General features: G+C 38.7%; 1 protein-coding gene across 3 annotated transcripts in view; it reads right to left on the bottom strand.

Annotated features, from left to right (window-relative positions):
• Positions 1-1,169: 1,169 nt before the first annotated feature.
• Positions 1,170-16,858, bottom strand: part of LOC117425151 (cadherin-16) — a 41,948-nt gene continuing 26,259 nt past the window's right edge. For 2 of the 3 annotated variants that reach the window (XM_058993749.1, XM_058993750.1), the window contains exons 11-19: positions 16,360-16,584; positions 15,948-16,024; positions 15,044-15,235; positions 10,304-10,554; positions 8,848-8,981; positions 7,369-7,620; positions 5,262-5,378; positions 3,037-3,153; positions 1,170-2,312 (exon numbers count right to left, since the gene is read on the bottom strand). In XM_058993749.1, the coding sequence (XP_058849732.1) occupies positions 2,227-2,312; positions 3,037-3,153; positions 5,262-5,378; positions 7,369-7,620; positions 8,848-8,981; positions 10,304-10,554; positions 15,044-15,235; positions 15,948-16,024; positions 16,360-16,584 (1,451 nt within the window). In that variant the 3' untranslated portion in view covers positions 1,170-2,226. The remainder of the gene's footprint in view (positions 2,313-3,036; positions 3,154-5,261; positions 5,379-7,368; positions 7,621-8,847; positions 8,982-10,303; positions 10,555-15,043; positions 15,236-15,947; positions 16,025-16,359; positions 16,585-16,858) is intronic. The other variant, XM_058993751.1, reaches the window with a different exon arrangement.

Genomic DNA, 16,858 nt, shown 5'->3' with positions numbered 1-16,858 from the left:
AATAAGGTGTTCTACTCTACAATTATTTAATATATGCTAAAAATAAAAAAGGTGGCATCAATGATCCTTTTTATTCTTTGACGAGGAGTGAGAATTGAAACAAAGTTCCTAAAGCCAGGTCTGGCTCATTTCAGCTAGCTGACCTACTTAACCTAAGGAGTCAAATTAAGACAATAGAGGCTCAATATAGACATTCAGACTGTTTGTCTGCAGTCCCTTGGCTCTGAACGGTACACATGGCTGTGTGACTCCACTGCATTGTGAAACATCTTCATTTTTAATGCTTTCTCACAATCCTACTTTCTGATCCTGAAGACTGAGGATCAATGTTTCCATCAGCAAAGCAAATTGCCTTTTTTTCACCCGCCAAACCCAAGCAATGGATGTTACCAAGCTACTGAACCCTGGGAGTCAGCACCTGGGCTAGTTGGGCATCTGACCAGTAGGGGTCAGTAAAGAGTGATGAGGGGAACAATGAGATGGACAATGCAGTGGTGCTTTTCCTAGGTGAGCCACAGGGAACCTGGTAATCTTGAAGGAACTGAGGAGAACTGAGGAGATCCTCAGTGTCAGACACACTTTTATTATATATGGTGTTACAGATTGTGAAGTCGTGGATATCCTAATGGCAGTGGATAAAAATACAAAAGATGTTTAAAAAACATATAGATAGATAGATGTTGTTCGGGGGTGCAGATAAGACTCCCATTGGATATTGTAGCTTTTTAAACCATTCCAGGTTTTACAAGCCTAAGTAAGAATAAGTCTAAGTCGGGACGCCTGAGCTTCACACAAACCAGGCTCAGGTGCAGTACATCCACAATTAAGTTCATAGTAAAATCTGGCATGGCTGAAACTGCTCTTGGAGTCCGTTATCCCTCCCTGTTGATAAGCTGGCCTCCACAGTCCCCCTCTGGTGTGTTCTGGCAATAAAACAATACCTGAGTGAAACTGGTTCTGCCTTGGTACTTCATACTCTAATTACCGAATCAGCCCATCTGCTAACCTCCGCTCAGAAGCACACACAAGGGCTTTTCAGGCTTCTGTCTAAATGGCAAGATAACATTGAATAATTAGCCGACCAAGGATTACAAAATGCTAGAAACCACTGGGTGAAATAACGAGCACAAACAAAACTCAAACAATTAAACAAAAAACTGTGAAATGGGGACAGTAAAACTGGCTTTATTTAATTTACACCTGACGGCATACATCTCTTTTTAGCAGTGTGTTAGCCATCAGAAATCATTCATTTGTCACTAAGCTATTAATCTATTGGGAGCTGTCACAGACTGTCAAGAGCTCTCTATTAATAATAATAATAATAATAATCACACTTTTGTTTTAAGGCAGTTGAATTTTAAAATCAGATGTAAGAAAATACTGTATTAAATACATTAACATTTGATTGGACCACCCCCTATCCCCTTAAAAAGCTGAAGAGGACACCAATTAATATCTTACACACAACATGTGCTGGCTTTGCTCTTTTTATATATCTACTGATATATAACTGGGATTTCATATTGGTTTTAAATACCACTACATTAACTGATGGTTTGTGAGACAGTATGGCATCGTTAGCAGATAAGCCATACTTCAACCACTGTTTTTAACACAGATCTTTTGTTTAAATAGTGTGTATGTATATATATATATATATATATATATATATATATATATATATATATATATATATATATAGTATATTCAGTTTGATATCACACTGTTAAATAATATAACGGTGACCTGTTGTATAAATAAAATGAATCGTGGTCTTCAGTTTGATATGGCACAGTTACATTATTTTACAGTGTAATATCAAACGGAAGACCACCTTACTTTTAATTGTTTAACAGTGCCCTGTTGTATAACTGAAATATTTGATGGTCATCAGTTTAATAGCACACTCATAAAATCAATGAACAGCGACCTGTTGTATAGATAGGAGGCATGATGTTCTTCAGCTTGATGTGCTGGTTATTTTAACTGTGGCTAAAGGCACTCATTAGTTATATATCTTTGTGGATTTATCGTTTAGCAATTAAAGTATTGACACGGAGGACACCCTGACCATTCATCTAGCAGTGTCTTGCCTTTCATCTTTATTGTGTTTTCTTTAGTTAGCGCTGTGTTTGCCACAGGGCTCCTCAGGTGCTATAGGTGAGTACTGTAGGTTTAATGGCAGGCTGTAAAATGTGGGTGAATCCTCTTCTTTGCTGGGCGCTATGCAGAATTGTTCAAAGGGATTTTCTCTGGGTTGTCTGTGCTTTTAGCTTTCAATTTCGCCAAGCCTATCATCACAACAAGGCCTGTAAGAAACAACAAGAATTCACTTTAAAAAAAAATGATATATATATATATCTACTCCAAGTAAAAATACCGTATTTAATTAGATCGAGAAAGCCAAGTTGAACTTTTTTCTCATTTTTATAAAATTAACATAAATAAAAAAATTGCTTGGATAACTGAGGAATGAACTGAAAACACACGGATGGTGGGCATTTACGTATTAATGATGCAAACTACTGTGGGACGACATTGAACACAAATGCAGCACATTCTGTAGTATTTTAAAGAAAATCAATTAAAAAAAAATCTAAATCGTAAGCCAAGCTTTCTGTGTCAGGTAAAGTATTTTTTCTTAGCATATGTGACACAAATCTTAATTTGGTCAGGTGACACTTTAGGGTGGAATTTGGATACTTACAGTAGATGAAAACCTACAAGGGGTTTTCAAATTTGGAAATTCACAAAGGAAAGTGGACCCATTGAAGTTAGAAAACTAAAAACAAATCATTCCTAATTTATTTGGATTCCTGTTTATTTCAAAAGTGTAATAAATATGGTGATAAGGACACCTCGGAGTACTGTAAATAGCTTTGTGAATTTTCCCCATAGTATTATAATTGTGGAACATATTTTAAATTCTCAATGTTCTGCTCATAAAACAAAACAAAAAACAAATGTTTAATGCACATTATTAATGAACAATAACATGGATATACTATGTAAACAACCTGACACAATGCATACCTAACATTCCTAGGGTTCCAAATAAAAGGCCCAAAGCAGACAGAGGAGTTGGCTTTCCCATCATTTCCAAGACTTGAGTCCTGCAGTTCCCGCGTTCAGAGCACTGGCACACGGTCACTGTAATCCGGTTAAAGACAAAAAAATACATACATGAAATGCATTTTAAATTAATTCTAGTTAAATGCATTACAAAATATTTTGAGATGTCCTTGGAGGCACACATGGAAGAAAGCCTAATCCATGAACCCTGTAGAACAGACCTCATTGTGCTGTATTACGTCAGGGAAAGCATGCATTTACTCTCCTGCACCTAAAAAAGAACTATGCAACACAAGGCAAAGCAAAATGCCAATAACTATTACAGTAAAGTGCAGTAAATGCCATCCTTCACTTCTGAAGTTCTCTGCAAAACAGACAAACCCTGCATTCTCTACTTGTTCACCCCCTTCTTACTACTTTCCTCCTCAATATATCCACCAGGTGCACAGGCTGTTTTTAAATTTAAATTATAGCCTCTTACAGTGGTTTCAGAGTACCAAAAAAAGTACCAAAAACAAACAGTGTGATAAAGATAACTCAGTTATATTATAATGCTAAAATGGGTTAAACATAAATCTAGGTTATGTTTGTTTTGTTATGTGGTACTGTACGTCATTAAAGCAGCTGTAAGGATAACTGTACCCATATTATAATGCATTTTCAGTAACTATTTTCTGATACATAAAAGATTCCCCTGTGTGGAATGTTTATATTCACAATAAAATAGTTTGTAGAGGAGTGGTGTATGGATCCAAAATAGGCTTTTCCATTGCAACAACTGCTGTTCCAGAATGTTTCTTAACACTCTGTGAACTATGCCTCAGGGTGTAAAATTCTGTGAATGCTGATGAAGCACCGAACATAAGTATTCAGATTTCCATCAAAAATGGTCTTAAATTTCAAAAGTCTGAAATGTTGTTGAAGGAAGCCTGATCTATAAGAAATAGCTTTTTGTTTTGTCAATTAAAAGCCAGTTGTTGTCATTACCAAGTGAGCTACCAGACAAGTCAATTGATTTTTTTTTTTGTTGCTGTTGCACCAGTATCAGCTGACTATCTTGTTTGCAAACACACGTTTATTGAGCGACTGTAATGGTTTCATCTGTCCTCATTGAAGACGCCCGAGAAAGGACAATTACAGACCTCAGGGGTTTCAAATTACATCATTTTGTTTTCTTCCACTTATCTCTGAAACATTTGCTTTTATGATGTGGCACTTGAAGAGAACCGACTGAAAAGAAAAACACCCTGGAGAGCATTTCAAGTAGGGTTTGTCGAAACAAACTTCAAAACAAGACAAATGAAAAGGACCTGAAGCATACCCGCACAGAAAAACACTCCAGTGGACCTGAAGTGCCAGGCGACCTTACAGTATGCAAATACCAACTCTTTGAAATTACCAGTGCATGCAAATCCTGTATGCACAAAGCAGATACAGGCCAACTGCGACAGGAGGGTTTGAAATAGTGGAGTTACACAGATTTCAAATGAACTGCATAGGTTTGCTCTCTGCAGTTCTGGTGCTGTTTTAGAGATGTCTACAGGGTAAGGTTTGAGTTTTGGTAGTAGTTTATTGCATAGGACAGTGAGGTTCTATATACAGAAGCCTGTTCAAAACCTGGTTGATCTACACAGCAAACACACACATTATTGTGACCTGCTTATGACAGGATACTGGGATTTTGAGTATGATGACAATATAAAACACAACTCCAAGATATACAGAGCAGCTATACTACACATCATGTACTGTAGTTCAACGAGTCAAACCCAGCCAATTGTAGGAAAATACTTCATTTTATTTCACTGCTGTTTAACTCAACTTTTTTTGTTTTTTTTTTACTCATGGAAGTGGCCTATCAAAAAATGAGCTCAAACAGAGATTAAAAAATAGAACTAAATGCAACACACCGTGTCAGAAGTACTTTTAATTTTCTAGTAGCACAGAACTAGTAAAACAAATGTACTGAATTGGCTTCATGCATGTATAAAATCAGCATATTAGCTGAGATTCTGAGTCACTGGCTGAGATCAGATTTTGAATTCTAATTTATGGTGCAGTTATTATTATAGTGACTTTAAAGTCGCACCAAATAACAAAGATTGTGATAAAAGGCAGGGATATCAATTACGAATCAAACATTGCAGCCTTACCAATATACACCACGCTAAAGCTCTAGCATTTACCTGGCAGGTTAAATTGTTTTTCCAGTCTGGGAGTCCCACTGTCTGTGATGATGATAGGCACCATATAGACTTGAGGCACCAAGTAACTGAGTCCCATGGAAAGATAAGCATGTGTACCTGTCAAAACAAGAAGGAGATCCTCAGTTCAAAATGAAGCTGTCCAATTCAAATACATATGCATTCACAACAGAAACCTTATTAACAAATATATGACCATGTAGAAAAAATATACCAGAGAGAATCTGAATAATGTGGCTAAAATCACTTTACCTTTAATTGCAAGATATATTTTTTAACTGGGACATGGATTTTGGTTGTGCATGATTTCTTTTCATTTATTGCTTTAATTAATGCACCCACTTAAGTCTGTTGTTCCGTCAAACCCAGTTACAATTGCATATATCTCAGATTATTTAACTCTGTGCTTTGGCCATATTCACAAAGCTTTAAATTATTTAAAGTTATATGACATAAATGCAGTTTGATAATCATGACACTGTTCTGTGCTGTTGTTAATTAAGCCAACAACAGTTTAATTAAGCCAACAACAGTTTAATGAATATCAGGCTGTATTTTATTCATGAATAAAACATTTTAATATCTAATGCGTTGAAGGTCATGTTGTGTATCTAATATGATGCAAAACAATAGGAAAGGGATATGGAATACAAGGATGTGTACAGAGGAACATACATGCGACAATATACATCAGCAGTGAATTTATGTAATCTGTATTTGGGTTCCCATTCTTCAGAGAAATGTTTATAAAATCTTTTCTTCCCTTACAAGAGCAAGCATTGTCTGTCACTGGACTAGTTTTCTGACCTGGTCCACCCTTATCATGTCCCTGCCTGCCACCTCAGACACAGCTCTCCTTCAGGGACCATTTTACTTGGGTGGGGGTTGGAAGGGTAACAGTTCTGCATGAACAAGCCCATGTTATACTTATACTATTTATTTTGAAAGTAGGTTTCATAGTGTAGTGTATCACAGACTGTAACTGCAGTCGAGAATGTTGCTGTCTGACATTAAAAGCTACGGATGATTGATGTGGGAAGATGATGACTGCAGGCTTGGAAGGTTTCTAAAAAGGCATCAATCAAAACCCAAACATTTAACGCATTTGGAAAACTGAGGGTGTGGGCTTTTCCAAATAAAGTGTCCTCACTTCCTTGTGACTGGATGAGGGTTCTAGGCATTGTAAGGGCTGGATAGGACTAATCAGGGTTATTTTCTACCCACATCAAATTAGGAATTAAAAGCTGTTTAAACAGGCTTGCGCACACATGGACCCTGATTCGGTGCAGGTCTGCTATTGCAGAAGAATGAACTGACATCAGAGATTGTGTCAGCTTCATGAAGGGCTTTGTTCATCTTGTGATCTTGTGACTGCAGCTGTGAAACAAGCTGTGAGAGGTCTTTCAGAGGAGCAATTAAAGTCAAGTCACACCGGTGAGGAGCCCGACCGCCAATCTCATTTACAGTCACAGCACAGTGTAAGGACCCTGGGTGATGTCATTCGAATAAAAAAAAAAAAAGTAATTACACTCAGCTTCTGAAGGCTGCTTCCCGTTCATTCCAAATTTGGTGGAAAGATCACGAACGAAAAGAAAGCCTCAAGGGAATTCAATCTGATGCCAGCATGTTTGATGCCATCCGCTCGACACATTTAGTATAATTACAGTGGCAGGAAAGGGCTACTGTTATTTCCATTTCTTTAGCTGATTCTTTTGTATCAGAAAGTTAAATGGCTGTCACTGACATAAAAGTCAATGGTCTTTAAATGCACTTCAGGAAAATCTGCCTGACTGATTTCACGGTCACTACTAGAAACCATATAGCTATGAATTAAGATCTACAGATGGCCTATTTTAAATGAAATTAAAGTACCGGTACAACTTCAAACATCGTGGCACAATAGATACATGTCATTTAAAAGTGGCTCAACTCTGCTATGTGTTTTTGACTGTGTAAATACGTGACACTGATACCAATGGAAGCTATCTGGACGTGTTTGACTTTGCGCTGCCTGTATCACTGGATGGGGTTAGACGATGAGATAACTCTAGTAACAGAGACAGGTAAGTGGTATTGTTCCCTCTCGTACCGTTGATGGGTCTGAGCCTCCAGTTGCGGCGCACAGTGGGATCGTTGTTGAATGAAAATTGCAGAGCCCCACTCTGCTCCTGCACATCCCTGTCCGTTGCTCCGATGATAATGGACTGGTTCTCACGTTGCAGTGAGCACATGTACTTCTGGGAGTAATCCCCTACCAGGTGAGGGTAGTTGTCATTCACGTCCTTGATATTTATCGTCACAGCTGCTGTCACTGACATAGGGGTGCTGTTAGGGCTTACTGCTAGGAAAACAAAGAGTGATAATAGACTTCAAATAAGGGCAAAAAGCACACAGAATAGTTAGAAACGTCACTGAGGACACTGTTAGAAAGCATATCATTTTTGGGCTCCATCCTCTTTCTGCTATTCTCAGAGTTGCACTTTCATGTCCGATTCCTCAAGGTATTTGTGATTTTAGACAGTGGATACTATTTATTTGATTAAAGAAACACCTGTTTCTTTAAATTTCCACCTGCACCTGAATAACAGACTATTTAGGATTTGAAAGCTAGTGTTTTTATACTACAGTTAATATAATAAACAGCATCAACTCCAATTCCAGATGGTCCAGAATGGTTTTAGTATCAACTGCTTGACCATCCTGAAAAGGCTTGTGAGTGTGACCTGAATACACCTCAAAAGTGAATGTTCAAGGCAGGGCATAAGCCAAATGATTATACGCAAAGAGATGGATCAATAGTCATTTGATGTTTTCAGTGTGTTGGGGGGGGAAGGCATTGTAACATTGTAACAATCTGCAACAGTGCGTGTTTTATTTCCCCACCTTTAAAAATTAAAAAAGTTGTTCACAAAGCCATTTCCTCCAAAGTGTACTCTGCACTATGTTAATGTTACAAAACTAGAAAAAAAGAAGAATATATTTATATCATAGTCAGGTGGTCATTTCAACTTTGAAACTTCATTGGGTGTTGTTTTTTTATGCGTGTGAGTCATAAGTCTGTGACCTCATGCTGGTGTAATAGACTGCTGGTGTGAGATAGCCATTGATTTCCCACTGGAGGTGAACTCCAATGATAATCAGCCCTCTGAAAGAGCAGAGCGTCTTAGTTATGCAGTGATTATGTTCAGCAGCACTCCTCTTTCGTCAATGTTGACGGATGCAGGGGTGGCAGGACTATTGTGGCCAATACCACACTAAGTCACTGCTTGTTCCAATGCTTGGGATGATGCCTTAAAGCCTGTTAGCTTGAAGTGCTGCAGATCCTGCCTTGCATTTGTTATCAGGAATCTTGAAGTATGGCCTGCAGTAATGTTGAATTATGACACTGTCAGTTCTCAGAGCCTTAGCAAGGTTAGGCCTAGTCAGTACTTGGATGGGAATTATCATATGTGTAGTGTCCACCTTCACCCCCCTCCCTCTTTACCTAAAACTAAAACCGTGGATTCATTTTGTTTTGACCCGGTGGAGAAAATTGCTTCCTAGCCCGTCATGGTAATAGAAGCCTTACCTCTCTCCTCTGCCACCACCACCATAGTGTAGGTACCCTCCATCACTTCTCTGTCCAAAACTCGGGCAGTTTTGATCTCCCCAGTGTATTCATTAATGATGAACCATTCATTGGTGTCTCCTTTCAGAGAATATCTATAAAACACAAGGCAGGAGTTTTGGCAATGCACTTGTAGTATCTTTGCCACCTACTCCTTTAATGGAATACACCGAAGGCAATCGCATTCATCTCAGTGAATTATGGCGGTGCTCAAGCAGCATAGTGCAGTCCCCAGGGACCAGGTAACATAGCATTGCAGCTTACAATAGACTGGGGTATTCAGTCCCAGCCCCTCAGGGGGCTAACAATGCCTCATTGCATTTGGCACAAGTGTTTCTCATCTAACCATCTGAGCAGACTTTATAATAGCTGTGCTATTGGTTGTGGCATGCACCTTTCAAAGCTTATCATTCAGATGTGAGCAGATGACCGTGTTGTGATTAAGCAAGCGTGTTACTAATCAGACTAATGCAGCGCCCTGTTAATCCTTGAGGGTTCATGCTTATATCACAGAGCAACAGCGTGGAAGTCATTTTGTAACTGTACGTAATGTAGGCTATTATTTTTATTACTAGGTAACATTATACGCCAGCTAATTCAATGCTATTTTAAGGAGATAAAAAAAAAAACATGCACTTTATATTGGTGGGACACTTTCTTTGTAGTTACCATAAAATGAAAGTAATAAAATGTGTGTCTGGTAAGGTGGTAGATAAATACCGTCTCTGGAGTTCTTTTCAATTCCATTATGAATAGTTGTCTCTAACCTTGCTCCCTTGCAGATGAATTGGGCTCCAGTGACATTTTCTACAACACAAGACCCACTCATTCACAACATCGTCAATATGTACAGCTGTGGGTAATGAATATGACAACATAGGTCCCTCTGCTTGAGTTAGTAGAGTTAGTAGACATAGAAAATGAGATAAAACGGCTCCACTGCACAGTTAAACACGGCTCACTACTAATGAAGGTAGTATATAGTTCCTATTCCGGTGTCATAAATTATGTTAAATGAGACATGGGAGTAGAGGCAGTCTCAGCTGTCCTGTTTAGAGACATCATTTTCATTTTATTACAGCAGTGCATGGGACTCCTGTGACTCTGATAGGCAAAGGACAAGTGCAGATGTGGAGTTAGACACATAGGAAGCACGACACTGTGCATAAACAGATTTCTAAGTGGCTGAAGGGGAGGGTATAGAGAAAGAGGCAAGGTTCTCTGTACACTGAGGTGGTAGAGAAAAGTGCAGAAAGATGGGTCAATTTGCCAGTTCCTTCCTTCAGTACATTAGGAAGTCAATAAACACTGGCTTGTAGTACTTGCTTAAATCATTTGAATCGGTTCCCTGAAAATAATAATAACAAAAAACGAGAAAGAAGCTAAACAAAATGAGCAGCCTGACAGAAGAGAATACCTGAGGGCAATTCCGAGAGGGGTGTCGGGGTCCGAGCCCTGCACGGTGAGCACCACCGTCCCCGCTGGCACCCCCTCCTCCACACTCTCCACATAGACTTCCTGGGACAACACCGGCGCCTCGTTCACATTCACCACCTGAACCAAGACGGTAGCCGTGGAGTCCGAGCCGTAACCACCGGCAACCAGCGCCCCCACGTTCCGAGCACTGAGCACCAGAGAATACTCCTGCACACTCTCGAAGTCCAGCTCCTGACAAAAACACAGTGCAACACACACACACACAGGTCATCATTTTACAAGAGGGTCTTGGTAATGATGAATATGAAATAGGGTTCAGAGATCAAGAACCAATCATGTACAGAACCATCATCTGGAAAGTCTCCTGCATCTACCTTCCACACCAGCTGCTATACAAATGAATGTGTTTTTTTAAAGACCATTAAAAGAATGATTTCTGGAGCGTACTGGTCGGACTGGAAATACATATACCGGGTCAGTCAAAACTGGCTGCTAGGTAAATGTGATGTTCTCTATCAGTAGTAATAGTGCTGTATGCGAAATTTAAAAAACAGCAGATTGTATTTTTGCGCGATTGATTGTTTACTGCCAGTCAGTGTTATGCTTTTGTTTCAGTCCATTACATTAATACTGCAATACAGTATAAGCTGGGATAAGAGAGTCAGGTCACCAGTGGATCAGGGTAGATCAAATAACCAAACATGACAGCTGATTTTATCCCTTGTGTCCTCGTCAGACCTAGACCCATTTGGAGAGACAGACTGAGGATTTAACAGCAGGCCTAGGTTTCTGAAATCCTCTGTGGCACCAAACAACTCCTTAACCCTTTAGTTGCCAGAGATTTTTAATCCCCAGTGCCAGAGCCCACATGGGAAATTGAAAGGAATTTCACAAGTGAATTGTTTAAAAGCGTATTCTGACTCATTAGTGTTCACTTTAGCAACTGTGACCACTTTACCTGCACCAAGCTATTGAAGACACATGACAAGAGTTCCTCCTTTGCCACCTTTCAAATGAAAATCCCAAGTAAAATACTGAAAAATGACAAACAACTTTAAAAGGGACTAGAATTGTAGGATGCTGCCATTTGATTCTAGTTTTGTAAAACAAACAAGTGTTTTTAGCCTTTTAAAATAAACACCCCAAAGTCCTCCCAGTCAAATACAATGCAATCCACTAGGTGACTGTTAATGACGTAGCCTGCAGCAGCAACAACAAAGACTCAAAGGATTCAAGAAGCTCTGAGAAGACTGTTGCACAGGCACAGTGGTGCATATGAGTCACCAGGATGTTTTTGAAACAGAAAATTATGTGCATATAACAAGAATAATAACACATTAGTTAACTGCATTATGTCCTACTCATGCCATGCTCTTTATTTCTGAACAGAATTGTGCAGTAGATACTGGAAGCTTACACATTATTTGTTGCTTGGTTCTAAACCAACCCTTCCACTCTGCATGGAACAAATCAGCATTGAGCCTCAATTACCAATGGTCCTGGTATGCCCTGTTTATCAGTCTCAGGGTATCAATCTCCACGTCTGTTACATCTGATTGTTAGCAGGCAGTCCCTGCTTTTTCTTTCCGTCCCTGACGATAAGGCTTCCAGAAAAATTACCAGTACAGAATGTCCTGTCTCCGGTACTATTTGAGACAATCAGATAAAAGCATTATCAAAATCCCATTGTGTAATCCTTCCTCCCACCCCAGTGAAATGGAATTATTTTAGCACACTTGCTGTCTGCTGCTGCAAACCCAGCTTTTCAGAAAAGAGCTCGCCAAGGATAGTTCATGTATTAAAAGATGAAAGGTTTTCTGCACAAACACCACATCGTCTGCCTACCATTAGCAATACTCATTTTGGAACCTAATTACTTCACCTGTTGTAGTTCAAACCCACTTTAATGGTCTACAGCTATGGACAAAAGTTTTGCATCGCCTAGAATTTTAGGATTGAGAAAATTGAAAAAACTATATTATACTATATACTATATAACACAATTTGATTTTTTATTTAACATCATGTAATCAAAGAAACTGCAAAATTACATTGCAAAAGTCTACATGGAAGCCATAATAGTAGTACAGTATTTCATGTTAGATTTCAAAATGTCACATTTTTCAATTATCACTTTTTAAGTAAGTATATGGAAAACTACAAAGCGGTATGTAATTCAACTTGTTAACGTAACATTTCAGCAGGTTTCATTGGACTTTATGAAGCAAAATGTGTTAATTCTATAGAGGGATGCAAAACTTTTGGCCATAACTGTAGCTGCAATCAGACCGGATCCTATTCTAAAGAGCCACACAGGGGACAGGTGTAAAATAATAAAGTCCACTGTATTGTTGATCTGACTCATCATAAATTGAGAGGTATGGAGAAGAAAGTCAAGTCAAGACAGCTGTTTTGACCAATACCTTCATCTGTGTTATGCATGTCAAGGTGTCAGTGCTATGCGTTGTAAAGCAGCATTACAAGGGTCTGTTCAGGTGCTGTCCCTTGTCTGTATCTTATGTCTGTTGTTAAGGGAAGTTCAATTAGTTGCTTGACAAAAGGCAGATTCATTAGTTCAGCATGTGCTTTAGCAGATTTACCAATACAATTTTGAATCAAAGCCCCCTCCTAATATAATTGGCTGATGGGGGCCCTGGCTTAAGGATCACAGGCCAATTAATAACTTTTTATTAATTTGGAGCATTTCATATTGGCGGCCTGTTCACTTGGTTTTATTAAAAGATATATATATATATATATAATAATAATAATAATAATAAAAAACATTATACAAATGCCCTCTGGTTATGTGATACATAATGTGCTCCATTCCAGACCAATGTAGAATTTGCTTCCTTGATGCTGGGAATGTTATATTAAAAGGCTAAATACTTTAACAAATCATATGCAGAAATATCCGTTCATCCATAGACTCAAACACTCAATTAAAATTCCAAAGAAACACTTCAAGTCAAAAAAAGTCAAGTAGACAAACTGTACTGTACGCTGAAGGCACTAGTCGAAATGTTACTTTTACCTAGTTCCTTGAAAGGAGAAATAAATATTATTTTGTATTGCATGTGTATGTAGTTTTTATTTATTGATTCATAAAATAGCTGAAATACAAAAGCTAGGAAGATGAATCCTTCTCCAGCTGAACCCCTCATCAGGATTCTGTGGCCAAGGCTTGCAGATGACTCACCCTGCCTGTCACCTCAGTGAAAACGTCTCCAGAGTAGCTTTTAACTCCCCCCTTAGCTTTCAAACCACATGTCACAAGCATGCTTCCCTACCTGAATACAGAGCCCCACTCCAGACAGGACAATGAGGCATCTCAACATGCGACTGCACACTGCTGGTGACATCCTTACATCAGGGAGTGAGCATCAGTCTGCATCTCTACTACAGACAGCCAGACTGGTGGGTGAACTCAGCGCAGAGAGGTGAACTGCGTGCACTATATTACCAGAATGTTACTGGGAGCAATTTTGTTGCTTTGACCCCGAGTTCCCTTTTGATGCTCCTGTTCTGTTTTTATTTAAATCTTTTTTATTTCACTCTCAAAGATTGAGCATTATTGTTCATATTATTATTCTGTTCCTTGCTTTGACTATGAGTTCAGAAGTTCTAATTGCTTGCTGCAGATATCTGTGACGTAGGCTAGATAAGCTGAAGTGTCATATTTTTAGGCGATCGATAGCTCCATGGAGAGCACTGCTGTGTATTCTGTTATAAAAGTTTACCGTAGTACATAGTATAACCATTAAAAAGCATGCAAAAACTGCACAATTACTGAAGTAAACTTTAATAAGGGCTGCCAGTAAAACAAAAGGAAAATGTATACAAAGTGTCAGATCCCTAGATTCTGTAAAGGCTGACCTACTAAGTACATGAATCTATGACAGGCAACTCAAAAGCAACTCCTGAATGTACCACGATGCAGATTTAGCTAAAAACGTTCCCTCCTTGTTCCATGCTCATAGGTAACTCCTATGCAGCCAACCCCCCCACACACACCCACACCCACACACGCTAAATTTAGCGTGGTATTTCACGCAGGGCTATCCTGGACAAATAGTTTCTTTGAAGAAAAATCTTGACAAGAAAAAAAAAGCTGTTGTCATTCATCATTGTCCACCGTGCTCATTCACTTTCCACAGGGGAGGACATGTTAATTCATGTGAAGTGCAGCCAAGTAATTAGTCCAAGTATAGCAACTGCCAGCAGCAGCACTGTGAAGATCAGCAGCTGGAAAAGCCTCGTGCGGGCAGGGATTCTATTAGATCCACTTTCTTCATTTGGTATTTATTTATTCACAAGAACCTTTTCAAATTTGCATTGAAATAATGTCTTGCAAATGTAATACTATATATTATTTAAGGCTTTTAATCATCTATAGGAGGCTAGGTAAGGTTTGGTAAAAATTGGTGCAAAGGCAGTTATCGTGTTTACCTTAGAGTGTGACGGGTGGATGGACGGACGGACAGACGGACAATCGCCACACTTTTTGAACAAGGACTCGAAAAAGGGTCACCATGGATAGTTACTGCATTATGGCACTAAAGTCTAAAGTTTAAATTGTTATTAAAGATGATATGTTGACTCAGTAAAAATTATATTGCAATGTTACAGCGCACAGCAACATCAGGTCAGCTTCACTTTAACCATGCAGCTGTTTTGTCTGGAATATTGTTGATAAGTCCCCCCTCCCATACTGTACCTTCTTGAGGATTACGCTGGCTGCATTATTCTCTCTGTCTGCCTGCAATTCAAAGATTTCTCCCTCGTTTCCTGACTCAATCTTGAACTCTACAAGCCAGCTGTCTGTTCCAGGCTTATCTTCATCTGAAGCTGTGATCTTTGTTACCAGAAAACCCGTCTCTGTGTCTTCAGGCACCTTAAATGGTCCATACTGCAGCGAAAAACACAACGTGTTAGAAATGTTACCTGATACATTCACTGAGTCCTGGATGCCCAAGAAACTACTGTCTGTGAGACAGAATAAAGATGTCTGTACATTTTGTAAATACAGGGCTATGCCTATCATCTACTCTTACAGTGCTCTTAATTATCTTTGCAGTGATTTGTCACAATTTCAATATACTTTAATTGCAGTCATTAAATGTGCTCTAAATCTCACTGGTACAAGAGGTTTCTGAAGTGTTGAAAACTTCTGATCAGTTGAACTTGTGAAGTACCTTTAACAGAGACATTCAAACTTTCTTGAAATTGAAATTTAATCCCCAAAATACACATACACTCCCCAAAGCCCCTGTTTCTGATAAACAAGAAAAATGTTATCACATTAATCCCTTTAAAACTCTTTCATAGCCTCCTTCCTAATTCACGGTTCTGGTTAAGCTCTGGATCCATTACTAGCCATAGCATCAGATACACACTTTAATAACCCTAACAAAAATACATTTACAAGAGAAAAAAAGCTGTTCAGGAGAACTAGAAATGTGTTTTGCACATACTAACAAACACATGACAATTTTTTTTTAAGCGTTACTGAAAGACTCAATACAACTAATTGGTGGTCAGTCACCAAAATCACAGCTTGATGGCTTCAATTTTGCGAAAGTACCATATTAAATAAAACATATTAAATAAGAAGATATTACCTTTCTTTGTGAAAACACAGGAGGCCTGTCATTCACATCCACTATGTCCAGGATAACCGTACAGGTGCTGCTGTGCCCTAGGAAAGAGGTTATTAAAAAAAAAGGGTTGTTCAGTCAATTATTTTTGACAAGATTCTCACTCAACGCATTTGCTGTTTGTTGTCTAAATAGTTTGTATTTAAAATAAGACTATCCAAATTCAATTGTTTCCCAGATAGCACTGATTATTTGCTGTTGCCAGTAGTTACTACTTACAAAATGTTAAGGTCAGAGCACTGAAAAAAACAAACAAAAAAATAAAACAAGTGGTACTTATGAACAATACAATACATTCTCTTGGTTTTCTATGAACAGCAACCTATACTCTGGGCACAATCTGGGCAGTGTGATATCTCACCCCTGGTCAGCTTACCTCCTTTCTTCCCGGCCAGATCCTCTGCTATTACTTCCAGAGTGTAGTGAGTTGCAGCACCATGCAGACTAGCTGCCTGCACCGTAATGGCTCCCGATTCCCTGTCCATTCTAAATAAAGACTCTTTGCTTTCTGGTTTCTGACTGGCAATTCGGTAAACAATCTTTGAGTTATCCGTGGCGGGAGCATCTGCATCAGTGGCCTGGACTCTAAGAATTTCTGTCTCTAATAAAAAATGTAAAAGACACACTGTAACCCTAATATACAACTCTCATAAAACAGGAAGGTTAGGAAAACTAAAGAGCTAAGTGCTACTACACCAGATTTTATATTTATATTTCTATATAGATCTGGATTTCGTCAAAGAAGCATTGGGCAAACCACTGGCTTATTAAGCCAAGAATCTACATGATTAGAAGTAGGCATTGAATGCATAAGGCATATCAGTACAAATTAATACAAGAAATATTTATAATTTTGACATGGGTGATATGACACA

Source organism: Acipenser ruthenus, chromosome 20 (genome assembly GCF_902713425.1).
Source record: "Acipenser ruthenus chromosome 20, fAciRut3.2 maternal haplotype, whole genome shotgun sequence".
NCBI classification, from domain to species: Eukaryota; Metazoa; Chordata; class Actinopteri; order Acipenseriformes; family Acipenseridae; genus Acipenser; species Acipenser ruthenus.
The sequence above is the reverse complement of the archived record's forward strand: the minus strand, read 5'-3'. Positions and strand labels throughout refer to the sequence as shown.